Source organism: Hemitrygon akajei, chromosome 9 (assembly GCF_048418815.1).
Source record: "Hemitrygon akajei chromosome 9, sHemAka1.3, whole genome shotgun sequence".
Taxonomy (NCBI): Eukaryota; Metazoa; Chordata; class Chondrichthyes; order Myliobatiformes; family Dasyatidae; genus Hemitrygon; species Hemitrygon akajei.
In genome coordinates this window covers 141,564,683-141,589,563 of record NC_133132.1, presented here as the reverse complement: position 1 = coordinate 141,589,563, position 24,881 = coordinate 141,564,683, and the positions used below count along the sequence as shown (strand labels likewise).

The 24,881-nt window shown below is 39.7% G+C and overlaps 1 protein-coding gene across 2 annotated transcripts in view; it reads right to left on the bottom strand.

The window, feature by feature from the left end:
- ift172 (intraflagellar transport 172) overlaps window positions 1-24,881 on the bottom strand; it is a 184,771-nt gene that overhangs the window by 116,082 nt on the left and 43,808 nt on the right. For both annotated transcript variants that reach the window (XM_073057150.1, XM_073057151.1), the window contains exons 8-14: window positions 19,353-19,567; window positions 16,380-16,503; window positions 15,987-16,082; window positions 14,728-14,889; window positions 12,517-12,570; window positions 7,722-7,825; window positions 6,856-6,941 (exon numbers count right to left, since the gene is read on the bottom strand). In XM_073057150.1, the coding sequence (XP_072913251.1) occupies window positions 6,856-6,941; window positions 7,722-7,825; window positions 12,517-12,570; window positions 14,728-14,889; window positions 15,987-16,082; window positions 16,380-16,503; window positions 19,353-19,567 (841 nt within the window). The remainder of the gene's footprint in view (window positions 1-6,855; window positions 6,942-7,721; window positions 7,826-12,516; window positions 12,571-14,727; window positions 14,890-15,986; window positions 16,083-16,379; window positions 16,504-19,352; window positions 19,568-24,881) is intronic.

Genomic DNA, 24,881 nt, shown 5'->3' with positions numbered 1-24,881 from the left:
AGTTGTGGCAAACTATTGCCCAGATCCACACCGTTGACCCTTTCTCTCGTCTTCAACCTTCCTCCTCTTCCTGGACATCCCGCCCTGATCTTCTCCCTGCTCTGGACCTTTTCGTTGCCAACTGCTGACGGGACATTAACTGTCTAGAATTAACCCTCCTTTCTCCTATTCAAACCTCACTCCTTCCAAACACTCGGATCTCCTCTCCCTATGCACTAATCCTAACCTCACCATCAAACCCGCAGATAAGGGAGGTGCTGTAGTAGTCTGGCAAACTGTCCTCCACCTTGCTGAGCCCCAGTGCCAACTCTCAGACACCTCCTCTTACTTACCCTTCGAACAGGACCCCACTAAGAAACACCAGGCCATTGTCTCCCATGCCATCACCAACCTTATTGACTCTGGGGAATCTCCCATCCACTGCCACCAACCTCATAGTTCCCACACCCTGCACCTCCCGTTTCATCTTCCTTCCCAAAACCCACAAACCTGCTTGTGCAGATAGACCTATTGTTTCAGCTTGTTCCTGCCTCACTGAACTCATATCTGCATACCTCAACTCTGTTTTATCCCCCCTAGTTCAGTCCCTTCCCATCTACATACCCGACACCTCACACGCTCTTGATCTTTTCAAGGATTTCAGGTTCCCTGGTCCCCATCATCTTATTTTCACTATGGATGTCCAGTCCCCATACACCTCCATCCCCCACCAGGACTGCCTCAAAGCTCTCCGTTTCTTTCTGGACACCAGATCTAAACAGTTCCCCTCCACCACCACTCTCCTCAGCCTAATGGAATTTGCCCTCACTCTAAATAATTTCTCCTTTGGGTCCTCCCACTCCCTTCAAACAAAAGGGGTAGCCATGGGCACTCGCATGGGTCCCAGCTATGCCTGACTGTTTGTCAGCTACATGGAACAGTCTACGTTGCAAGGCTACACTGGTAACCATCCCACACTTCTCCTACACTAAACGACAACTGCATTGGTGCTGCTTCCTGCACCTGTGCTGAACTTGCTGATTTCATCCACTTTGGCACCAACTTCCACCCGGCCCTCAAACACACCTGGTCCATTCCAACACCTCCCTTCCCTTTCTTGATCTCACTGTCTCTATCTCCAATGACAACTTATCCACTGATGACTACAATAAACCAACAGACTCTCACAGCTACCTGGACTAAACCTCGTCCCACCCTGCTACTTGTCAAAATGCCATCCCCTTCTCTCAATTCCTCCGTCTCCACTGCATCTGCTTTCAGGATGAGGCTCTTCATTCTAGAAGGAGATGTCTTCCTTTTTCAAAGAAAGGGGCTTCCCTTCCTCCACCATCAGCAATGACCTCAACATCATCTCTTCCACTTCAGGCACATCTGCTGTTACCCCATCCTCTAGCCACCCCACCAGGAATAGGGTTTCTCTTGTCCTTACCTACCACCCTACCAGCCTCTGCATCCAGCACACAATTCTCTGAAACTTCTGCCACCTCCAACTGGATCCCATCACCAAACACATCTTACCCTCCCCTACCCCCACTTTCTGCTTTCCGCAGGGATCGCTCCGTACACAACTCCCTTGTCCATTTGTCCCTCCTCACTGATCTCCCTCCTGGCACTTACCCTTGCAAGCAGAACAAGTGTTTCACCCTGCTCTACACCTCCTCCCTCACTACCATTCAGGGCCCCAAATAGTCCTTCCAGGTGAGGCGACACTTCACCTGTCAATCTGTTGGGGTCACATACTGTATTTGGTGCTCCCAGTGTGGCCCCTAGTATATTGGTAGGAGCATCTATGCTCTGTCCACCAGAACATGCAAGATCTCCCAGTGGCCACGTTTTTAATTCCACTTCCCATTCCCATTCCTATATATCCATCCATGGCTTCCTCCACTTTCTGGATAAGGCCACACTTAGGGTGGAGGAACAACACCTTATATTCCGTTTGGGCAGCCTCCAAACTAATGGCATGAACATCGATTTCTCAAACTTCCCAGTAATACCTCCACCCCCTTCATCATTACCCATCCCCTTGTCCTTCTCTCATGTAATCTCCTTGCCTGCCTGTCACCTCCCTCTGGTGCTCCTCCCCTCCCCCTTCTTCTTTCTTCCATGGCCTTCAGTCTCTTTCACCAATCAACTTCCCAGCTCTTTGCTTCCCTGCCCCTCCAAGTTTCATCTATCACCTGGTGTTTCTCTCTCCCCTCCTCCCACCTTTCAAATCTACTCCTCAGTTTTTTCCCTCCAGTCTTGCCCAAGGGTTTCAGCCCAAAATGGCAACTGTACTTTTTCCCCCATAGATGCTGCCTGGCCTGTTGAGCTCCTCCAACATTTTGTGCGTATTGCCCAAATGTTTTTGAAAGATAAGGTAATATTAAAAAACTGTCAATTTGAGATTGAATATTTACTGTCATTAGTTACATAAACTAAGTAACCTAGACAAATTAGCTTAGCTAAAAATGATACTATGTATCCATTATACTAATGCATGCCAAGAGAGAATAGGATAAATAGAGTTTAATATATGCAGGCCTAGGTTTTCCAGTTCCTTGGTGAGATATTTAGTAATTTTGGATTAGCCTTACATAAAACTTCATGGGATTTGCACATAATTAACAACATCCAAGTAAAGAACACAAATAGTAAGTTGTATAATTTGCTTGCTAATGAATAACAGCATCTTGTTTGTGAAGATAAATCCTGAATCAGACTAGATGGGGTTAATTATCTATATCAATTTTCAGCTGGAATTTGCACAAATTTGAATGCCTAATAGCTGTAAAATCTTAAAATAAACAGTTCATTGGCTAATGTTGCTGAAAATGTTACTTGATCTATGCAGAATATTGAAATGAATGAGAACTTGCTCTAATGTAAGTACACACAGCACCTTTAATGTCACTGTTGTGAAGATTATCAGGTTCCTCGCATCAAAAGTGCTTCTTAAAATTATACAGGAATTTTATACTGGGAAAAAATTATTCCTCATCACTTATATTAAATAGTGTGGCTGCATGTTGTCCACTTCCAGAATTTAGTTCCAGCAAGATCAATAGAAAAATATTTTGGAAACAGGTTATAAGGCAGAGCTGCCACAATATTCCACACAATGCACAAGTGACCAAGGATGATTTTTTCATTAGTTATAACAGTAATTGCAAGCCTTACTTTTATACATTTCAAATTTTGGATCAATATATTCCACCTCATTAGATACTCTTCAATTTTTTTATTTTTTTATTTATTTAGAGATACAGCACAGTATGTGGGAGGAAACTGGAGCACCTGGAGGAAACTCCAGGCAATTATGCGGAGGACATCAAATGTAAAAGAACTTAGGTGAGATTGCGACACAAGATGCTGGAAATCTAGAGCAATACATGCAATGTGATGGAGAAGCTCAGCAGGTCAGGCAGCATCTATAGATGGGAATAAACAGTTGACGTCTTGGGCCAAGATCCTTCATCAGGAATGAAGATCAAGTGAGAAAAGCAGTGGGTTTTTTTTTTAAAAAGGATCCTATCAATATGTCCAAGTTACCAGTAAGGACAACCTTCTTTGAAGAAATTACACAAATTAATTTTAACATAAATAATGCAATAAGAAGGCTTACTGCAATATATTGTATAATCATCCTACATCATAATGAACTTAGAAATGCAAGACACAGAAGGCCACATGGCCCAATGTATTCAGGTGATGTACTGTTGAAAATATCCTCACTTGTCTGGTATGGCAATTTGAATGTGCACGAATGTAGGAAGCTACAGAGAATAGTGGACTCAGCCCAATATATCCTGGTACATCCCTTCCCTCTATTGAAAGGGGTGCTGCATCAAGAAGGCTGCGTCTATCATCAAAAATTGCCATTACCTGCGCCATTCTATCTTCTCACAGCTCCCTTCGGCAGAAGCCTCAAGTTTCACCAGTATATTCAAGAACAGCTATTTCCCTTCAACCATTCAATTCCTGAATCAAGCTGCACAACGCTGATCGCTAGCTAATAGCAACACGGTGATTGCTTTGCACCAAGATGGACTTTTTGTTCTAATTGTGCTTCTTTTGTATAATTAAGCTTAACTTGTGCTTCCCTTGTTAATGTTGTGTCTTTAATGCTATGTGCCTGTGATGCTGTTGCAAATACATTTTATTATTGCACCTCTAAAAATGTGTGCTTGTGCATATAAATTCAACTTAACTAGAGCTAATTCAACTTTCCATCATTTCTTCATCAAAATACTCTTAAATAATAAATAGTAATTTTCTGTTCCTATCATTCCTATTTTAGCATGAAAATAACCCAACTCTTCTCAACTTGTTCTCTATTCCTATCAGTTATCTGAAATTTATGCCCATTCGAAAACTGACCACTTTGCTAAGGAAAATAGGCATTCCAATCCACTCTACCCAAACAGCAATTTAGAGTGGTACAGGAAAAGAAATAAAAGAAAATTACAACCAAAGAGACAAATGCCAACAGGAAAAAAAATTAAGCAAAGTACATTTTATAGCATCTTCAATAGTTAAAGTTCTAAAAGAAGAGTTAATAGTGCTAAAGATAAGTGCCTTAAAATAACTTCCTATGACAGTTTTAATTCTCACCCATTATGGAAGTACAGGGACATTCAATTGCTCAGTGATTTTCATAAGAAGGCAAAGGTAGCATGTAGTTACAAAAGAAATGTCTCATTTGTACCACTAATTGGGATACTAAAACTGGCCTTAAGAAATAATGGAAAGGATCAAATGAAAACAAATAGAGATTTGTTAAAAAAAAAGCTTCAAATACATCATTTGTACTCATATTGTTCAAAAACTCACTTTCAAATTCAAATTCATTTTGTGGGATGACTGAAACAGCCTGTCTATCATTAATTTTCACACTATAAATCTCAAGGCTACACAGTCCTGTGTCACTCTCATCATTATCAGATTTTTCATCAACAGCATTCAGATTAGTGCTCTTTTTGAAACTGCAATTTGACTTTTTGTCTTTTTTACTTCCCTAAGCAGTCCATTTATTTTAGTCTGCTCGATAAATTCTATGTACGTGTCCTACTTTGTTGCATTTTCTACAAGTTTTGTCTTTAAACCTGTATTTGTTTGGTGTATGTGAGCCCCTGCCAGAATGGTAACACAATAAGTTTGGTCAAGCTGGTTTCTGCTTAGATGCTGCAATTTTATTCATCTCACTTTCATTACTGACTGCAACTCAATTGCACCTCTCTCTTTGATTTCCATTGAAACAGTAATTTCAATTGTTTTTTTTGAATGCAAGTTGTCCTTCAGTTAGGAGCCATTTTTGAATGCTTTCTTTAAGATTCCACAAACAAAATGACCTATCAGTGCATCATTAAGCCTATTATTGAACTGACAATGACAATAGACAATAGGTGCAGGAGTAGGCCATTTGGCCCTTCAAGCCTGCACCACCATTCAATCTGATCATGGCTGATCATCCACAATCAGTACCCCCGTTCCTGCCTTCTCCCCATATCCCTTGACTCCATTATCTTTAAGAGATCTATCTAACTCTTTCTTGAAAGCATCCAGAGAATTGGCCTCCATTGCCTTCTGAGGCAGTGCATTCCACAGATCCACAACTCTCTGGGTGAAAAAGTTTTTCCTCAACTCCGTTCTAAATGGCCTACCCCTTATTCTTAAACTGTGGCCTCTGGTTCTAGACTCCCCCAACATCGGGAACATGTTTCCTGCCTCTAGCGTGTCCAATCCCTTAATAATCTTATATGTTTCAATCAGATCCCCTCTCATCCTTCTAAATTCCAGTGTATAAAATGCTCAAACAATCCCTTCAATTCAGCCATGTATACTGAAGTAGACTCCCCATCTTTTTGATTCCACTTATGGGGCCTAAAGTGTTCTGCAATTAACAATGGCTTCGGTTCTAAATGTTCCTGCACTATTTTGACAATATTAGAAAAGGGCATTTCTGATGGTTTGGTTGGAGCAGTCAAACTACGAAGCAAACGGTATGCCTTTAAACCCAATGCACCCAATATATTTGGTACTTGTTTTTCATTGGCTATTTCATTTGCTTCAAAATACTGTTCAATTTGCTCAGTATATAAAATCAAATTATCTATTGTGTAATCAAACATGTCAATCTTTCTGACGTAGCCACCAATTTCTGCCTTTTTTTAAAAAATGATTATTATCACCCGGTACTCACTCTTTATGAACCCATGAAACCTTCCTTTCTCCTTATGAACCCATGAGTTCTTCCATTTTCTGTCTTTTTTTAAAAACTCGATCATGTCTTCCCATCTGAAGAACACATTTGCGCTCCTTTTTTAAAACTTGATCATCTCTCTGTATATGCAGTACCGCATTTTTTTAAAAAATTCAACTGTTCCTCACTCCGTTTTTTTTAAACTTAAAAGTCTTGCTGCATTTGAATGGGTCAGTAGCTATCTCAGGTTCATTTTAAAAATTACTTATCGCCAGTGTTATGTTTTGTAATTTTAAATCATTAAATTAATTCAAAGGAAGACATAGGAGTCCGAAATGCGGGTCTAACTTCATGTTTACTTTAAGTGATGAAAGTACATATCACGTGACGGCGTGATGATGTATTTAATTTACATATTTTTACATAGAAACCATAATGAAGTATTTAAATGAACAAGAATGCTTACTCAACCAATATATGTACAATTACTCAAATATTACTTGTATATTAAATACACAGAGACTATTTCCATTATTTTAAATAAACAGTTTCTTAAAAAAGCATCATGCATTGAGATATAAACAAAATTTTATTCACTGAAATAAATGTAAAATTATCCTGCAATAAATTATTGTTGATTAATCATTTCATATATTTTAGATAAGACTTACCAATTGCTATTGTTTTAATGTCAACCAGATATGCCAATTTCTTATTGTCATCTACCCCTCTTTGTTTGCGTTCATTCAAGCGAACACTGTAAAATAAAGGAGGAAAATACATCTCCATCTCAAAAACAAAATCCCAACTATGTATCTTCTTTTGTCAATACCATTAATACTCACAAACTCACAATACAAATCATCAACAATTAGTGGCATCCACAGAGCCATTCACCCAAACTCCTAATAGTTCAAAAATATACCATAGTCTTCAAGTCATGACTGCTTTCCAAAGATGGAAAAATCTATCCATCAACATAGAGTAAGATGGTCAGTAAAAATAAGCCAAGGTCCCAATTCAATCATAATTAGCTTACACTATGAGGATCTTCCTTTGATTGATTGCAGAAGATTTGGAGAATATAAAATCCTCTCAAAATATTACTTGATCTAAATATTCATAATCATATTTTCATTGGTAGCAATCCATAATGCTATATTAGAACAGTTCGTGCATAATGCTGGCAGTGACACTTCCTTGCAGTTTCTTCCTGAACTCTCTTGCCACCTCAGTGGAGTTTCCATATTTAAATTGTGGGTTCCTTCTGGTTACTTCAACTTTCTCTCATATTCCAAGCATACACTGGTCATTGGGTTAATTGGCTACTGCAAATTACCCTTAATGTAGTGCGTAATATGTGATGGAAAGCAAGTCAGGGAAGGGGATCGTTGGGTTTGCTCTGAGAGCTAGCATAGATTCAATTGGCTGAATGGCCTTCTGCATCATAAGGAAATATGAACTATGAAAGTCTTAGTAAGGTAGCTTAAAGAAAAAAAATCACAGAGACTGATTGAAAAATTTATGTAAATCATACCTAATTAAATGAGGATTCATGAACTCAGTTCTAACAGACCCCAAAATGTCATTGTTACCATATTCAACAAGTGTCAATTCACCAACATTGAAGATCATGCAGACCTAAAAACAAAAAAAAATTAACTATTCATTAGAAAGCTCATCAACACATCTTCCAACATTACCTGAAAATATAGATACAGAAACGACTCCTCTGCAGCAAATTTCAGAAGTGTTTATGGCCTCCCACTGTGACTAGAAACTAGAACTAAGACCAGGAGTTCAGATTGCCGGGGATATTAAGTGGCCTGAAATGGTCTTCAATGACTTAAGTCGAGACCTATGGAAAATAGCTAAGTCAGCAGCATGGGGCAGTTGACCAGCCAGAGACTGAGTGGAATGGTTGACTGGCTGAGAAGCTATTAGGGTCTTGGTGGATCAACATAGGCTAGAATTGACATCAGTGGATTAAGAGTGGTGTTCTAACAAAATTTAGAGATAGTTACCTCACAGCTGTTCCAATTATGGTCACTACCGCAACAAATCAGTCTACATTTCCTCACAATACTCCAAAAGGATCATTCCACAAGGACAGACAGCATCCCTTACACGACTGGTGCAGCTATGTGGCCGAACACTAACCTAGAAGAATGCAGCTTGCCATAAAAAGGGAAGTAATAGGAACATAACAACAGAGGTAGAAATAGTCTCGAGCCTACTCTGCCATTCAGTACGATCATAACTGAGGCCTCTAACTTACATCTTGAGACCACTTTCCCTCTTTTACCATACCCATTGAATCTCATAATTTAAATATTTGTCAGTCTATCCCTTGAATACATTCAAGATCTTTATCCCCAAAGTTCTTGAGGTTAGGGAAGTCCAAGGGAAGAACAACACACTGAGAAGAAACCAAAGTTCAAAAGTTCAAAGTGCATTTATTATCAAAGCGTGTGTACAATGTACTGGGTATGTTACTCAAAATGGCTTCTTTGGTTTGTTAAGAGTAGGAATGCTTCTTTGTCTGATAAGTGTTTCTCTTGCAATTGGTTAGCTTTAGACTTGCTGATATGGGGATTGTATTCATTTGTTAACCAATGGGGAATGTTATTTTGTCTTGTGAGGCTGGGAGCTTGGGGGTTTTCACTGTTTTTTCAGGGGCGTCGGGAAGAAGACGCCGAGGAAGGTGGACGTGCGCTGCATTGCTTGGTCGACCACCGGGGTGGTCCCAGGTGCAAGGACGTGGAGGTCGGAGGAAAGTGACGAGGGGTCGAATGGTTCGATAGTTGAGCTCCAACGATGTGCACTAAACTGACTGAACTTTGATAAGTTGGCGCCTTTTACTTTTTCTTTTCTTTCATATATACTGTATTGCATAGTACTCTTTTAGTTTTAGTAAGATCTTTAAAGTGTATTTCATAACGGTATCTGGTGTGAGTTTGATACTGTGTGCGCGCGCGGCATAAACTTGATTCTCACAGCACCTGCGTGTACGGGAGGTGGGGTTGGTGAGTGGCTGGATCTCCTTTTCCCCTAGACATATACCAGCCTGTTGGGTAAGTGCTACACGTGTATACTATATACAACCTTGAGATGTGTCTCCCTAAAAGCAGCCACAAAACAAAGAAACCCAATAGAACTCATTAAAAAGAAACTTCAAACACCCAATCTACTAAGAAAAAAGAACAAATCGTGCAAAGATTAGAAAGAAAGCAAACAACATTCAGAACTAAAGTTCACAAAAGTGAGTTCACAGCCACAAAGCCAGTTCATCACTGCAGCTGGTCTAGGAGCCTGTTAGTTGCAGGCCACAGCCTCAGTTCAGCACAGAGATGACTAAATCTTGAGGAGCCGTGAGCTGAACAATGGCCTGTACCTTGCCTCCAGCACCAACACCCTGACCTTTATCAATCAGGCCTGGCACTTAAATCAGCCAAACAGCGGATTGTTCCTCACTCTCGGACCTGGGCCCTGCCGCTTCAATACACTGTCAGGCCCAGGACCCACCACCTCAATTTAGCCCGTATCCAACCTTTCCAATTTGGCACAATGTTTAAATTAGTCAAATCTCGACGTTCCTCACTCTCAGACCCAGGTCCCATCATTCGATATGTTCTCAGGCCTGGGCCCCGTCTATTTGATTCGTCCCATACCCAACTGTCCCAATCTGGCCTGGCACTTCAATCAGTCAAACATTAGCTCTTTCCTTGCTTTTAGACTCTGGTCCCACCACCTCAACTTTGAATTGGCCCCTGGTCTGCTCTAGCAATGGGTAAACATTGCCTCATTCCTTGAGGTCCAAGCCTCACTGCCTCGATTTGACCCATACACACTACGCTGCAACCCTCCCACACCATTCCAATACTTCTTATTCCCACCTGAACCACATTCTTAAACTATGCCTTCTAGTTCAATATATCCCCATTAGGGGAAACATCCTCTCAACATGCACCGTGTTAAGAGTCATAGAATTACAAAACGATACAATGGTCATTTTGGCCCACTCAGTCCACACTGACCATCAACCATTCATTCACACTAATCCTACATTGAACCTTCTTTTATTCTTTCCACATTAACCTCAACAAGTTCACTTCTCACTTTTCCAAACAGTCCAAAGAATATAGGTTCAACCTCTTCAATCTTTCTTCGTCCGTCAACTTCTTCATCCCAAGAATCAACCTAGTGATCTGTGTTATTCACCATGTTCAATACAGGCTTATACATCTTTAAGTACGGAAACCAAAACTAGAAACATACTGCAGGTGTGGTCTTGGGTTCACCCTGTGAAGGGTTCAATAAAAACTTTTATACTCCAAATGTCCATTAATAAAGTTTTCCTAAGAACATATTGTATCTGCACACCATTTTTTAAAATGTTTCACATAGTAAGGCATCTGATCCAGCTTACTATTACAACAATTTAGGGGCAATAGCAAATGAAATAATGAAAAAGTTATTTAAAAGAAATTAATTTAATAAACATGTGCCAGAAGACCTAGCAAACTTGTATTTTCTTTACTTGTATTCTATTATATGCCCAGCATTTATTGTCATCTTTAAATGCCCTTAAGAAGGTACTGATGAGCCACACATTGAACAACTGTAGTACTCTTGAAGTACTTTCACAATGCATAGATAAAAAAATTTTAAACCCAGCACAATGAAGGGTTGTGTACATCTGATCAACATCTTCCACCTCCTTGATGATGTGTAACCTGAAGTAGCACATACAAGAGATTGCATTCCTGTTTACTTGTTTAGATACTCGATATAGCTGACAGGTTTGGAAGATACTATGAAAGTGGTCAAACTGAGTAACCTCTGTACATTTTGTAGATGATGCGTTATATAGATGGTTGTGAAGGGATGGATGGATGGATGGAGTTCTCCTCAGTTGGGTTACTTTGAATTGGACGGTGTTGAGTTTCTCAGGTGTTGTTAGGGCAGCACACGGCCAGCCAAATGAAGAGTCACTCTCTGATGTGCCTTGCAGATGGTGAAAAGGTGAGTTACATATCACAGCATGCTCATGCAGAGTCCAGCCGAGTTTCTAGTCAGTAGTGACCTACAGGATGTTAATGGACTCATTCGTGGTAATGGTATTAAATATCAAGGGCAGGTAATTGGACTCTCTCTTGCTGTAGATGGTTATTGCCATTGCTAAATGTTACTCTCACCTATCAGCCCTTGCTTCTTGCTGACATGGTCTTTATTTACAGGGGAGTTACGAATTGAATTACATATCCACTGATGTTGGAAACAGATCATTAACAAAAAACTGGAAGATAGTTGCACCTAAGACACTGTGTAAGGAACACCCTCAGTGAAATCTTAGGCCTGGGATGATTTCCACTAACTGCATCATCCCTCAGGTCGGGAAATTAGCTTGACAAACTCATAAAAGAAATAATTCAACCAACCAGGTTCCCAGATTTCTACCAATTGCCATTTCATTTTTAAAAATTTTTTTTATTATTGAGATACAGCGCAGAACAGGCCCTTCTGAGCCAACAAGCTGCACCACCTCACAACCCACCTATTTAACACTGCCTAATCACAGGAAAATACACAATGACCGATTAACCTACTAACCGATACATCTTCGGACTGTGGGTGGAAGCCAGAGCACCCAAAGGAAACCCATGCTGTCATGAGGAGAATGTGCAAACTCCTTACAGATGGCACCAGAATTGAACGTTGAACTTCAATACCCTGAGCTGTAAGTGTTGTATTAACCGCAAAGCTACCGTGGTGCCCTTTAGTATAGTTGAGGTGCATTTGCAGGTGGTATTTTGGTTGAATGTACAATGCAGCTCTGGAGTAAGTTTATATTATAGGAAGATAGAAGACCTACAGCACAATACAGGCCCTTTGGTCCACAAAGCTGTGCCGAACATGTCCTTACCTGAGAAATGACCTAGGGTTACCCATAAGCTTCTATTTTTCGGAGCTCCATATACCTGTCCAGGAGTCTCTTAAAAGACCCCATGGTATCCACTTCCACCACCATCACCAACAGCCCATTCCACGCACTTACCACTCTAAATGAGTAAAAAACTTACCCGACATCTCCTCTGTACCTACTTCCAAGCACCTTAAAACTGTGCCCTTTTGTGCTAGCCAGTTCAGCTCTGGGGAAAAGCCTCTGACTATTATTATATTTATGTTAATAGTTCACTTCTTTACAGTAGAAAATACCATACTATTTCAATGTTATCAAGAATGACATGTACTTATTTATACAAAAGAACAAATGTTTTGTGCCCAAACATAAATTCAACATAAAATTTTTAAAATCAAAATAAACTTACATTTTCATTGTCAAAGTAAAGTTTCTCATTTCCACCAGAACCTTGCCAAGCAACCTAAAACAAAGTAGAAAAGTTCAAAGTTCAAAATAAAATTTATTATCAGAGTACATACATGTCACCACATACAACCCTGAGATATTTTTTCCTGCAGGCATTCTCAGCAAATCTATAGAACAGTAACAGTAAACAGGATCAATCAGCAACAAACTGTGCAAATGCAAAAATAAGTAAAAAGCAATAAATAAATAAATAGATAGATAGATAGATAGATAGATAAATAAATAAATAAGAGCATGAAATAACAAGATAAAGAGTCCTTAAAGTGAGACCATCCGTTGTGAGAACACCAGAAATAGAATTAGTGTAGCTATCCCCTTTTGTTCAACAGTCTGATGGAGAGGTAACTATTTGTGAACCTGTTGGTGCGAGTCCTGAGGCACTTGTACCTTCTACTTGATTGCAGGAGGGAGAAAGGAGCACGTCCTGGGTGGTGAGGATTGTCCACGTTGGATGCTGCGTTTTTACGGCAATGTTTCATGTAGATGTGCTCAATGGTTGGGAGGGCTTTAACCATGATGCACTGGCTGAATCCACTACCTTTTGTAGGATTTTCTGCTCAAAGGCCCATACCATACCGTGTTCCCATACCAGGCCATAATGCAGCCAATCAATACACCTTACACTTCACATCTATAGAAGTTTGCCAAGGTTTTTGATGGCATGCTGAATCTCTGCAGACTCCAGAGGAAGTAGAGGCAGTGTTGTGCTTTCTTTGCAATTATACTTATATGATGGGCCCAGGACAGGTCTTCTGAGATAGTGACATCCAGGAATTAAGTTACTGACCCTCTCCACCTCTGATACTCCAATGAGTACTGGATCATGGACCTCTGGTTTCCCTCTCTTGAAGTCTACAATCAGTCCATTGGTCTTATTGACATTAAGTGAGAGGTGGTTATTATTACACCATTCAGCCCAATTTTCAATCTCCCTGCTGTATGCAGATTCATCATCACCCACTCCAACATGTATATGGTGTTGCAGCTGTACTTAGCCACATAGGCATGGGTGTGAATTGAGTAGAGCAGGGGGCTAAGCACACAGCCCTGTGGTGTAGGAATGCTATGACCTGAAATTAGCTTATTACCAATTTCCTCAATGGGAACATGAAGTTGTTTTGCACTTGTAGAAATGAGAGTTCACGAAATCTCAAAAAGAAATTGAATTCCTGTCTTAGAAGTAGCATTTACCGTACATTATTTGTACATAAATAGATCATATGATTGCAAAAAATTGCTTATTAAAAATGTTAAAGACATATTTGATAAATTAAACAGGAACTTCAAACCAAACAGCATTTTAATGACAAATTGTATTGCATAATTTTGAATTCCAAGTAGTTAAATAATGCAATTTATTTTTTCTCTTCCTTCCCTACAACATCATTCCAAGACTTAGGCAGCAGATAAGTTACCTGGTCTAGCTCACAATTGGTGTTACTTTCATTATAACTACCATGATAAGGTTACTTTCCTATCAAACTGATGCCTTAATTAAAATCATATTTCTAGCAATGAAAATCACAGATACAAATCCAATAATATCAGTGAACATAGTCTATTGAAATAATAATCTTATCAGAAACAAAAAGAGCTTGCTCTTAAAATACTAATAGTTAATCTTAACACTGCTCAAAAAATGCAGTTATATATAGGATAATTTTATTCAGTGATGGTGCCCATTCTTGATTTTTATTCCATTCCCTTTGAAAAGGAACAGAATTGTGCTCAGTTGTTATACATTTAAATATCCTGGCAATATCATATTGCTTCACACAAGTTGGATAATGAAGTACATTTTCTCCCCAAGGATCTATATCACTGAAGCTAGAATCAGCAGAAGTGGAAGTATATTTTTCGATTAAAGAACTTGGGAGACATTAAAGTCCATCTCAGGAGCCTCACAGAAAGCCAGAAGGTCATTCCAGGATCTTAGAGCATTACTAGCATATATTCACATCTTGATTGGATGTTCAACAGAACAGAAACAAGTAAATGGCTCACCTCCTTGGTATGAATGGACTTAACAATCTGTTCTTGGTGTGCATTATTACATAAACAAGATGTAGATTAAAAAAGGAATATACCTGCATAAGCTTCAAGGTAATTGATAAATCTAATGCAAAGATAGATATTTGAATTCTCACAGTACCTCACTAAGTTTATTGGTGGCCAAATCACCTAGAAGTAATGTGTCAGTAGTATGAGCCACCAAGAATCGATCTTTTCCCATGATCTTCACTTCATCAATTTCATATCCATAATGGGATTTCAGCACCACCCTGGTACCAGTGGAAAGATTCCTTACTATAACCTGAATAGAAAAGAAAGACAGCATTGCCTGCCCTGAATTTACTCAGTTCGCTTTATAGGAATGCTTGAAATAATTAAGTACAGTACCTTTACAGGTTTTGGAATCAGTAATTGTAGTTTCCTTCTTATTGAGATAACTTGTATTTTTAACAATTTGCATCTCTAACAAACCCATGTATTGTTCATAGCATGTGGTATTTTGTCCACATTTACTGGCAGAAGGCAGTATAGCATTTATATAATAGTTGGACAACTTTTCATTTTTTAATTAGCTAAGTATTAGCATATTATACATGTGTTATAATTGTCTAGCCTTTTGACTGGATTATGTTATCTAAGGAAGTTCTGTTATCTGGAATATAAAGGTGATAGATTTTTCAAAAGCACCATATTGAATATCTTTAATTTCTCGTCTTCCATCTGCTTTGTATCACTGTTTTTTGTTTACATAATATCTGTCACTTGTTTGAGCTTTAAAATAAATGATCATGAAGAATCAACATTTCTCACTCATTCTTGAACTCCTAAAAGAAGCCAAAGATCAAAAATAACCAAGATCCCCCACAGGACATAGTAACATGATGAACTGTATGTGTTTTGTCATTTATTTGGACATTACCTAACTTCCAAGTTATGATTTACAAGACCTATTGATTGACCCTATGCAGAGAACAGTTTAGATTGCATTAAAATTAATTATGGGATGTTTCCATTGCCAATAGATTGAACATAGAAATATATTTTGAAGTAACAATAAGCATACAGAAGATTTGACTTGATCTTTTGTTATAAATGTCTAACTTCAGTACTAAAGTAAATACATTAGTATACCAATTTCAAGTTTTGGGTTCAATATGAGAATAATAGTGGAAGGTAGGTTTGATGAAGTATGGGAGTGACTGAGATTCCTTCAAGCAACCTTAGCAACAAAACATATTCTTGTCCTTGTCACAGGTTGCCGTAAGTAAGGAGACAGGCTTGATAGTACTGGTAATGAACAGCTATTTTTGACTATACACCAACAAATACAAACTAAAATTATCATGTCTTCTCTGTAGCATCAATGATTTTTAAAAAAAAACAAGTCTTTCTACTAACCTGACTGAGGCCAACATACGTCATTTCAAATTTGTTCTTATAAATAGAACGACGTAGACAGCAATCAAACTGTTCGACTCCTCCACAAAGTGTGCCCTGCAATTTAAGAAGTGGATTTCTAATATGCTCCTCCTCAATAATTTTAACAAAAGTGCTTAACTAAATATAAAATGGAAAACACTATGGTCATTCAAATTTTCTGTAAACAAAACTATTATGTATCCCATTCTAAATGTAGCATATGGAAGAAATTACACATTTTTTCAATCTATCCTCAAGGCAGAAATAAGTCATTGCAGTTGTTCCATATGTAAAAACAGATATGATGACAGATTTACTTCCAAAGCACAAAAATAACTTTTGATAAAGAATATGTATTCTTTGAGTACCAACCGCACAAAGTCTAGAACCATCCTTTTTCCAAGCTAAGGTAGTAATAGTGTAAAGGTTTGGGATCTCCTTTGGTCGAGACTCATCCCAAGCACTTCTACGAGGACTCCAATTTAAAACCCTGAGCCTGCAAGAAAACATTTAATTTCAACCATACACTGGAAACAAACTTGTCACACATAACATCCAAAATAGGAAGTAAAAAAAATATGATGAAGTTAAATTCAAAATAAAATTAGTAGCAAACCAATGAAGAGTAAGTTCAGTGTATTCAATTTTGTTATATGGAACTATTCAATCAATTAGATTAAACAAAAAGAGTGAGAAAATGGCACGATCCATCACCTCTTCTGACAGTTCATTGCAATTAACCACTACTCTTTGTATGCAAAACCTATCCTTCAGATCATCTTTAAATTTCTCCCCTCTCATCTGAAACCTGTGCTGTTTGATTCTAAACTCCCCTCCCCTTGTTAAAAGACTGTGACTTGGATCAATTCTTGGTCACGTTCAGTGATTTTCTGTAACTTCTGAAGTGAGTTTTAATTTATTTAAATTCTCTCAGGGCACTGTAGGTTTGCTCAACAAATTGCCAAAGCACTTCATCAGTAAATGTACTTTGTTTATGATGTTCAAGAAAGATTCTTCCATCGGTATGTAGAAGTCCCAATGAGAGAGCATGCAATACTGGATCTGCTATTATGGAATGAGACAGGGCAGGTGACAGAAGTTTGTGTAAGGGAACACTTTGCATCTAGTGACCACAGTGCCATTAGAGTCAAAGTAAATATGCAAAAAGATAGGTCTGGTCCTTGGGTTGCAGTTCTAAATTGGAGGAAGGCCAATTCTGATGATATTAGAAAGGATCTGGTAAGTGTAAATTGAGACAGGCTGTTTTCTGGCAAAAGTGTACTTGGTAAGTGGGAGGCCTTCAAAACTGAAATTTTGAGAGTACAAAGCTTGCACATGCCTGTCTTGATTTTCAAGAGATATTGAGATATTGAGGCCCTGGTGGGAAAAAAAGGAAGTATACAGCAAGTATAGGCATTATGAGGTGCTTATGGACTATAGGAAATATAAGAGAACACTTAAGAAAGAAATCAGGAGGGCTAAAAGAAGGCATGAAGTTGTCCTAGTACACAAGTTGAAGGAGAATCCTGAGAGGTTCTACAGCTATGTTAAGAGCAAAAGGATTGCAAGGGACATAATTGGTCCTGTGGAAGATCAAAATGGTAATCAGTGTTTAGAGCCAAAAGAGATGGGGGGAGATCTTAAATGACTTTTTTGCATCTGTATTTACTCAGGAGATGGTCACAGGGTCTATAGAAATGAGGCAAAGCAGCATCGACTTGCTGACCCTATACAGCTTACAGAGGAGGAGGTGTTTGCCATCCTGGGGAAAATTGGGGTGGATGAATCCCCAAGTCCTAACAACATGCTCCCTCACACCTTGTGGGAGGCAAGTGCAGAAGCTGCCGGGGTGCAAGCAGAGATAATTAAATCCTCCTGAGCGACAGATGATATACCAGAGGATTGGAGGATAGGCAATATTGTTCCATCGCTTAAGGAAGGTTCTAAATATAAACCAGGAAATTACAGGCCAGTGAGCCTGACATCAGTAGTGGGAAATTTACTGGAAGGTATTCTAAAGTACTGAATATATGAATATTTGGATAGATATGGACTGATTAAGGATAATCAACATGGCTTTATACATGGTAGGTCATGGCTAAAAAAACTTGAGTTTTTTGAGGAAAGTGGGATGAAGGCAAGGCAGTAGGCATTGTCTAAATGGACATTAGCAAGGTCCCACAAGAGAGGTTGGTCAAGACGGTTTAGTCAAGACGGTTTAGTCACTTGGCATTCAAGATGAGGTAGTGAATTGGATTAGACATTGACTTTGTGGGAAAAGCCAGAGAATGGCAGTAGATGGTTGCCCCTCTAACTGGAGGCCTGTGACTAGTGGAGTGCTGCAGGGATCAGTGTTGGGTCCTTTGTTTGTCATCTATATCAGCAATCTGGATGATAATGTGATTAACTGGATCAGCAAATTTGCTGATGACATCAAGATTATAGTTTTGTGGGTGTAGTGGACAGTGAGGAAGGCTACCATGGCTTGTAACGGGATCTGGAGCAGTTGCAAAAATGGTCTGAAAACTGGCAGATGGAATTTAATGCAGGCAAGTGCGAGGTGTTGAACTTCAGTGGGACCAACCAGGGTAGGACTTACACAGTGTAGGGCAGGGCACTGTTGAGTGTGATAGAACAAAGGGATCTGGGAATACAGGTCCATAATTCATTGAAAGTGGTGTCATAGGTAGATAGTGTCATAAAGAAAGCTTTTGGTATATTGGCCTTCATAAATTAAAGCACTGAGTACAGGAGATGGAATGTTAAGTTGTATACGACATTGATAAGGCCTAAATTGGAGTATTGTGTGCAGTTTTGGTCACCTACTTACAGAAAAGATGTAAATAAGATTGAAAGAGAGCAGAGAAAATTTACAAGGATGTTGCTGGATCTGGAGGACCTGAGTTATAAGGAAAGATTGAATAGGTTAGGACTTTATTCCTTAGAATGTGGAAAATTAAGAGGAGATTTGGTAGAGGTACAGTATACAAAATTATGAGGGGTATAGATAGGGTAATGCAAGCAGGCTTTTTCCACTGAGGTTGGGTTAGATTGGAACTCGAGGTCATGGTATAAGGGTGAAAAGTAAAATGTTTAAGGGGAATAGACAGGAGCTTCTTCACTCAGAGTGTGGTGAGAATATGGGACAAGCTACCAGTGTAAGTGTTGGATGTGGGGTCAGTTTCAACATTAAGAGATGTTTTGTTAGGTACACAGTATATGGAGGGCTATAGCCACAGTGTAGGTTGATGGCAGTATGCAGATTAAATGTTTCAGCATGAATGGATGGGCCGAATGGCCTGCTTCTGTGCTGTGCCTTTCTCGGACTCAATAACTCAATGTTACCTGTCATAGCTTCCAATGACTACAGACTGTCCACTGGGGCTGGTGGCAGCTACTGTGAACTCCTTCTCTGTAGAATCTCGACCATAATCAAACTGTTGGATAATGTGGCCTTCCTTTCCATAGGCAATGATTTTCTTATCACATCCAGCAGCTACAATGCTGTTTAAAGCCCAAGCTAAGGCATAAGGTGGACAACTGTGAGTAGCTAGTTTACCCTGAAACAAAAAAAAATCCAATTTACAGTTTAATTAGAATATTTCATAAGCATTCATTTGTGTTACAAGAATCAGATATCATAAAATAAGTTAATTATAAATCACAGAAACACAGAAAAACTACAGCACAATACAAGCCCTTCGGCCCACAATGCTGTGCCGAACATGTACAGCATCCCTCTATCAGTTTTCCACATTACAATTTTTTAAATTGTAGATTGCAAATAAGTGAAGTTTTTGAGTAATATTATCATTTATATCACATAAGATGCACTGGGAAGGAATATGGTTTCAGAGATAAAATTTAGACCATGAAATAAGGCAGTTGAGTACTAACAACGCAGAATCAGGTTTAATATCACTGGCAAATGTAATTAAAAAAATGTGTATGAAATAAGATGATGGAGCTGATTAAGTTTACAACTCTCTGCAGCTTACTTCAATCCTGTCCTGTAGCCACCTCCCCCCACCCCCATACCAGATGGTGATACAGAGAGTTAGAATGCTCTCCACTGTACATCTGTAGAAATTTGAGGGTGTCTTTGGTGACAAAGCAAATCTCCTCAAACTCCTAATGAAATATAGCTGCTATCATGCCTTCTTTGTAGCTGCATCGATATGTTAGGTTCAAGGCTGTGTGAAGAGCCAATGAGGTTGTGTCCACTATAGGCCGACTGTGGTGACAGGCAAATTGCAGTGGGTCCAGATTCCTGCTGAGACAGGAGTTAATTCTAGCCATAGCCAACCTCAAAGCACTTCAGATGCTAGTGCCACTGGACGTCAATGTGAGTGCTACTGAATGAGAGTCATTCAGGCAGCTCACTCTGCTCTTCTTGGGCACTGGTATAATTGTTGCCCTTTTGTAGCAGGTGGGAACTTCGGGCCATAGCAATGAGAGATTGAAAGATGTCTTTAACACCCCTGCCAGTTGAGTGGTACAGGTTCTCAGAGCCCAACCAGGTAATCCATTGGGGCCTGTTGCCTCCAAGAGTTCACCCTCTCGAAAGACAGCCTGATGTTGGCCTCCGAGACAGAGATCAGAGGGTCACTGGGTGTTGCAGGGATCCTCATAGCTGTAGCTTTATTCTCCCTTTCAAAGCAAACATAAAAGGTGTTGAGCTCATCTGGAAGTGAAGCATCACTGCCATTAATGATATTAGGTTTCACTTTGTAGGAAGTAATGGCCTGCACACCCTGCCAGAGTTGATGTGCATCCAATTCTACCTCCAATCTTATTCAGAATTGTTCCTTTGCTCTTGAGATAGCCCTTTGCAAGCCGTACCCGGTTTTCTTGTATAGACCTGGGTCACCACAGATCTAGCCCTCTGCAGACAACAAACCTCCTAGTTTATCCATGGCTTTTGATTTGGGTATGCACAGTAAGTTCTCACAGGCACACATTTATCCACACAAGTTTTAATGAAGTTAGTGACAAATGTAGCATACTCATTGAGACTTGAAGATGAATCCCTGAATACATTCTCCTACCAGTTCAAAGCAATTCTGCAAGCGCTCCTGTGCCTCCCTTGTACAAACCTTCTTGGTCCTCACTACCGCTGCTGCAGTCTTCAGTCTCTGCCTATGCTCAGAGAGTAGAAGAGCAGCCAGATAATCAGACTTATCTGTGTGGGCATTGGATAGCACAGTAAGCACTCTTGATGGTGGTCTAACAGTGGTCCAGTATGTTGGTTCCTCTGATACTAGGAGTGATTTGTTCATAATAATTAATTAGAGACTTTTTCAAGCTGACCTGGTCAAAAGCAAAATGAGAGAGATGGGATCAGGATGCACTGTTTCATGTCTGTTGATTATATCACTCAATTTGTCCAGAACTTGTTTTGCACTGGCCTGTCATGGGATGCACGCCACTAGCAAGATGATCACTGAAATCTCCTGCAGCAGATAAAATGGATGACACTTGATCTTGAGATGTTCCAGGTTGGGTGAACAGGACTGACACAGCACCACAGCGTCTGTATACCACAAGGAGTTGATCATGAAGCATACTCCACTTCCTCTGCCTCAGAAAGACTCAGCAGTCCTATCTTGGTGGTGTATTGCAAACCCATCAGGCTGTATCGCTGTGTCCCAGAATGGAAGGTCTGATAAAGGGCTTTCAACTTGAAACATTAACTCTGCTTCTCTTTCCACAGATGCTCACTGATCTGCTCTGTGAATACAGTAATTTATATTTTAACTTCAGATTCTACCACCTGCAGTTTTTTAATGTAATTTTTCAAGGCAAATGGGTACTTTAAGCCACAGAGTATTTTTTTTAAATGTCCTTCATATCTCTTTTGGTTCCTTAAGGTTTTTATAGCTGGGGGGGGGGTGGCAATGGAGACAAGCTCCCATTACCTATAAAATGGCGTGCGCCTCAAATAGACCCTGATAACCAAGTCCAGCTCCTGGCCTTCACGTGTGGTTTAGCTAAGCCTGCTAGAACCATTTCTACTGACAGGAGAAAGGGCAAAGATGGGTTACTGGTACCTTAAAACCAGTTGCTTTGGGCAGATGGGGCTCATCAGCCGTGGTGACTGCTCATTTAGGAGATGGAAAATTCTGATCTCAAACCTCTGTTGCCTTCCGGCTACATCCACTCATGGGGAAGGCTTCGGGAGTAAACCCTGAGGGAAAAATCCAGAGCTGGAATCACAAAGACAGTCCTACATTGAGGTCAATGTTGACCAGCAACTCCTGTGACACTGCTGGTACCAAACTGTATCAGTCTCTGCCGTTCCTTTGGGTTCATTAGATGCGCAGAGAGGAAGAGTTTGCTACACAGGTTTGCTCTCCATATCATACAGCCCAGGCTTGTAATCTAGACAGCTAGGGTGCAATATCCATGGTCAACTCTAACCAACGGAGGCATCAGCCCAGCGTATCTCTTTCATTGATAAAAAGGCTCAGACTACATACTTGGTAAAATTGGTAAAATTCCATCTTCCCCAGAATATACTGGTGCAATTCTACACTGCTTCCTCATGGCATCCGCTACTGACTGGTTTGGTGCAGCATTCTCTCACTACATGTGAAAACTACAGTGAACTGTCAGGACAACAGGAAAAAATCACTGGCTGCAGTCTACCACCACTGCAGGTTGTGTATGTGTCCACGACAAAGAGGCGGGCATGAAAAATCTTTGCAGACACTACCCACCCAGGAAACAGCCTTTTCCAAAAGCTTCCTTCTGGAAAACACTATAGAGCTATTAAAACAGCCACAGAAAAAATTACGCCTCCTTAAAAGTTTCTTCCTCCAGGCAGTTAAGCTGATCAGTTAATTCCAGTTAGCAACCCTCCTCCCCCACCCCCGATTCTATCTATTACCCTAGACACTGCACTGCAAATACTTTAAAATCACTTAATATAATGCTGGTTACATTATAAATACATGCTGGTACTTATATTTTTGCACTTTTTAATCCATATCCGTACTTTAACCTCTATTGTTTCATCATTCTTTATTGCTTATAATTATTGAATGTTGGTTTTGTTGCATGTTATGCCAATGCACCACAGCAAATCCCTAATACATGTATATGGCAAATAAAGTTTATCCTTGGCTTTTTATTATAAGGATATAGATTTGAGGCTCATATGTTATCATGTCAATATATGTCTAATATTAGTTAGCCCGTAATGCTCAGACGTATTGTTATTTACCTGGATCCATTAATTACATCAAAGAAATTAAAGTAACCCACATGAAAAAAATTAACACAAAAATTTGGTCACTTCACAATAAAATGAACAATTCATTTTAAGTTCACAATACTGCATGGCAAGGAAAGGTTTCACATCTCAAAATGTTTCATAAACCAGGAAAGCATAAAATGAGCCATTTAAAACCACATTCTGAACCGGTATCAAATTTACATATAAAAATCAGATCTGTGTGCTCATTATATTCCACATTGCATATCTTAAAACTACGTTTTTCTTGAGATGAAAAATATATTTATAATACATATTTATAATCCTGATAATAATTGTCCCTTTTAACCCAACTATTCCGTATGCAACAAGGTTTATCTCATTGTCTCCATTCATCTGAACACAGATGAGACTCTTGCTCTCTCTTCTCTCATATCTGTTTAAAATCATTTTCTGAAACCCTTCACTCAGTCTCCACAATTTAACAGATCTTTCTATCTGCCAAGTCAAAAGGGCAGCTTTTTACTCTACAGAGCAAACACGAGGAAACCTGCAGATGCTGGAAATTCAAACAACACACACAAAATGCTGGTGTAACACAGCAGGCCAGGCAGCATCTATAGGAAGAAGCACTGTTGACGTTTCGGGCCAAGACTCCAGGGTGTTCCACCAGCATTTTGTGTGTGTTGTTTGAGCTTTTTACTCTATCTGTACATGCTGCTTGACCTTTATTTACATCAAGTCTTTAACATAACAGGCTATTTCAGTGACATACAGAAAGGAGCAGTAGTGAAGATTTATAGCGCTTTTAAGGTGTGAGAAGCAGATGAAGAGAAGTGACAAGGTAACGTTCAAGTTCATTATCATCTGACTGTACAGATACAACCAAACAAAATAGTGTTAATTCAGACCATGGTGTGCCCACAATACACATATATCACTCGCAGCACGTAAAACAAAATATTACCACAAATTAATAAAACATAATCCAAAATGCATATGTAGTGCACAACATAGGTAAACAGTAAACAGCACAGCAGCTGTCTTAATGACAAGCCCTCAGTGGTGGCAAAGTATTCATTAGTCTCACAGCTTGCGGGAAGAAGCTGTTACTCAGTCTGGCAGTGCTAGTCCTGACGCTCCTGCACGGTAGTAAATCAAAAAGATTGTGGGATGGTTGGCAGGAATCTTCAACAATGCTTTGGGTCTTTCATATACAACACTCCTGGTAAATGTCACAAATAGGCATAGAGAGACCCCCGGCTTTTACTATCCTCGGTGGTGTCTTGTGATCCGATGCCTTGCAGTTTCCACACTGCCTCAATGATGCAGACAGACAAGACATCCTTGATGGTGCTCTTGTAGAAAGTTGTTAGATTCGTGGTGTCAAATTGTGCATAGAAGGCAGTCAGGGAGGTGTCACTGTCGTTGACGTGCAGGTGGACTTGTAATCAGTTAGGATTTGTATACCTTGCCATATGTGCCACGCATCCCTGGTGTCACAGAAATGGCTGTGAATTTTTTGTGAGTACTCTCACTTTACCATCCTGATGGCATGGAAGAGTGTGGTTCCTGCTGACCATAGAGTCATCTTATCACCCTACCTGAAGGCAGCATCCTGATTCCTAAGCAGTGCATGAACCTCTTCAGTCAGTCAT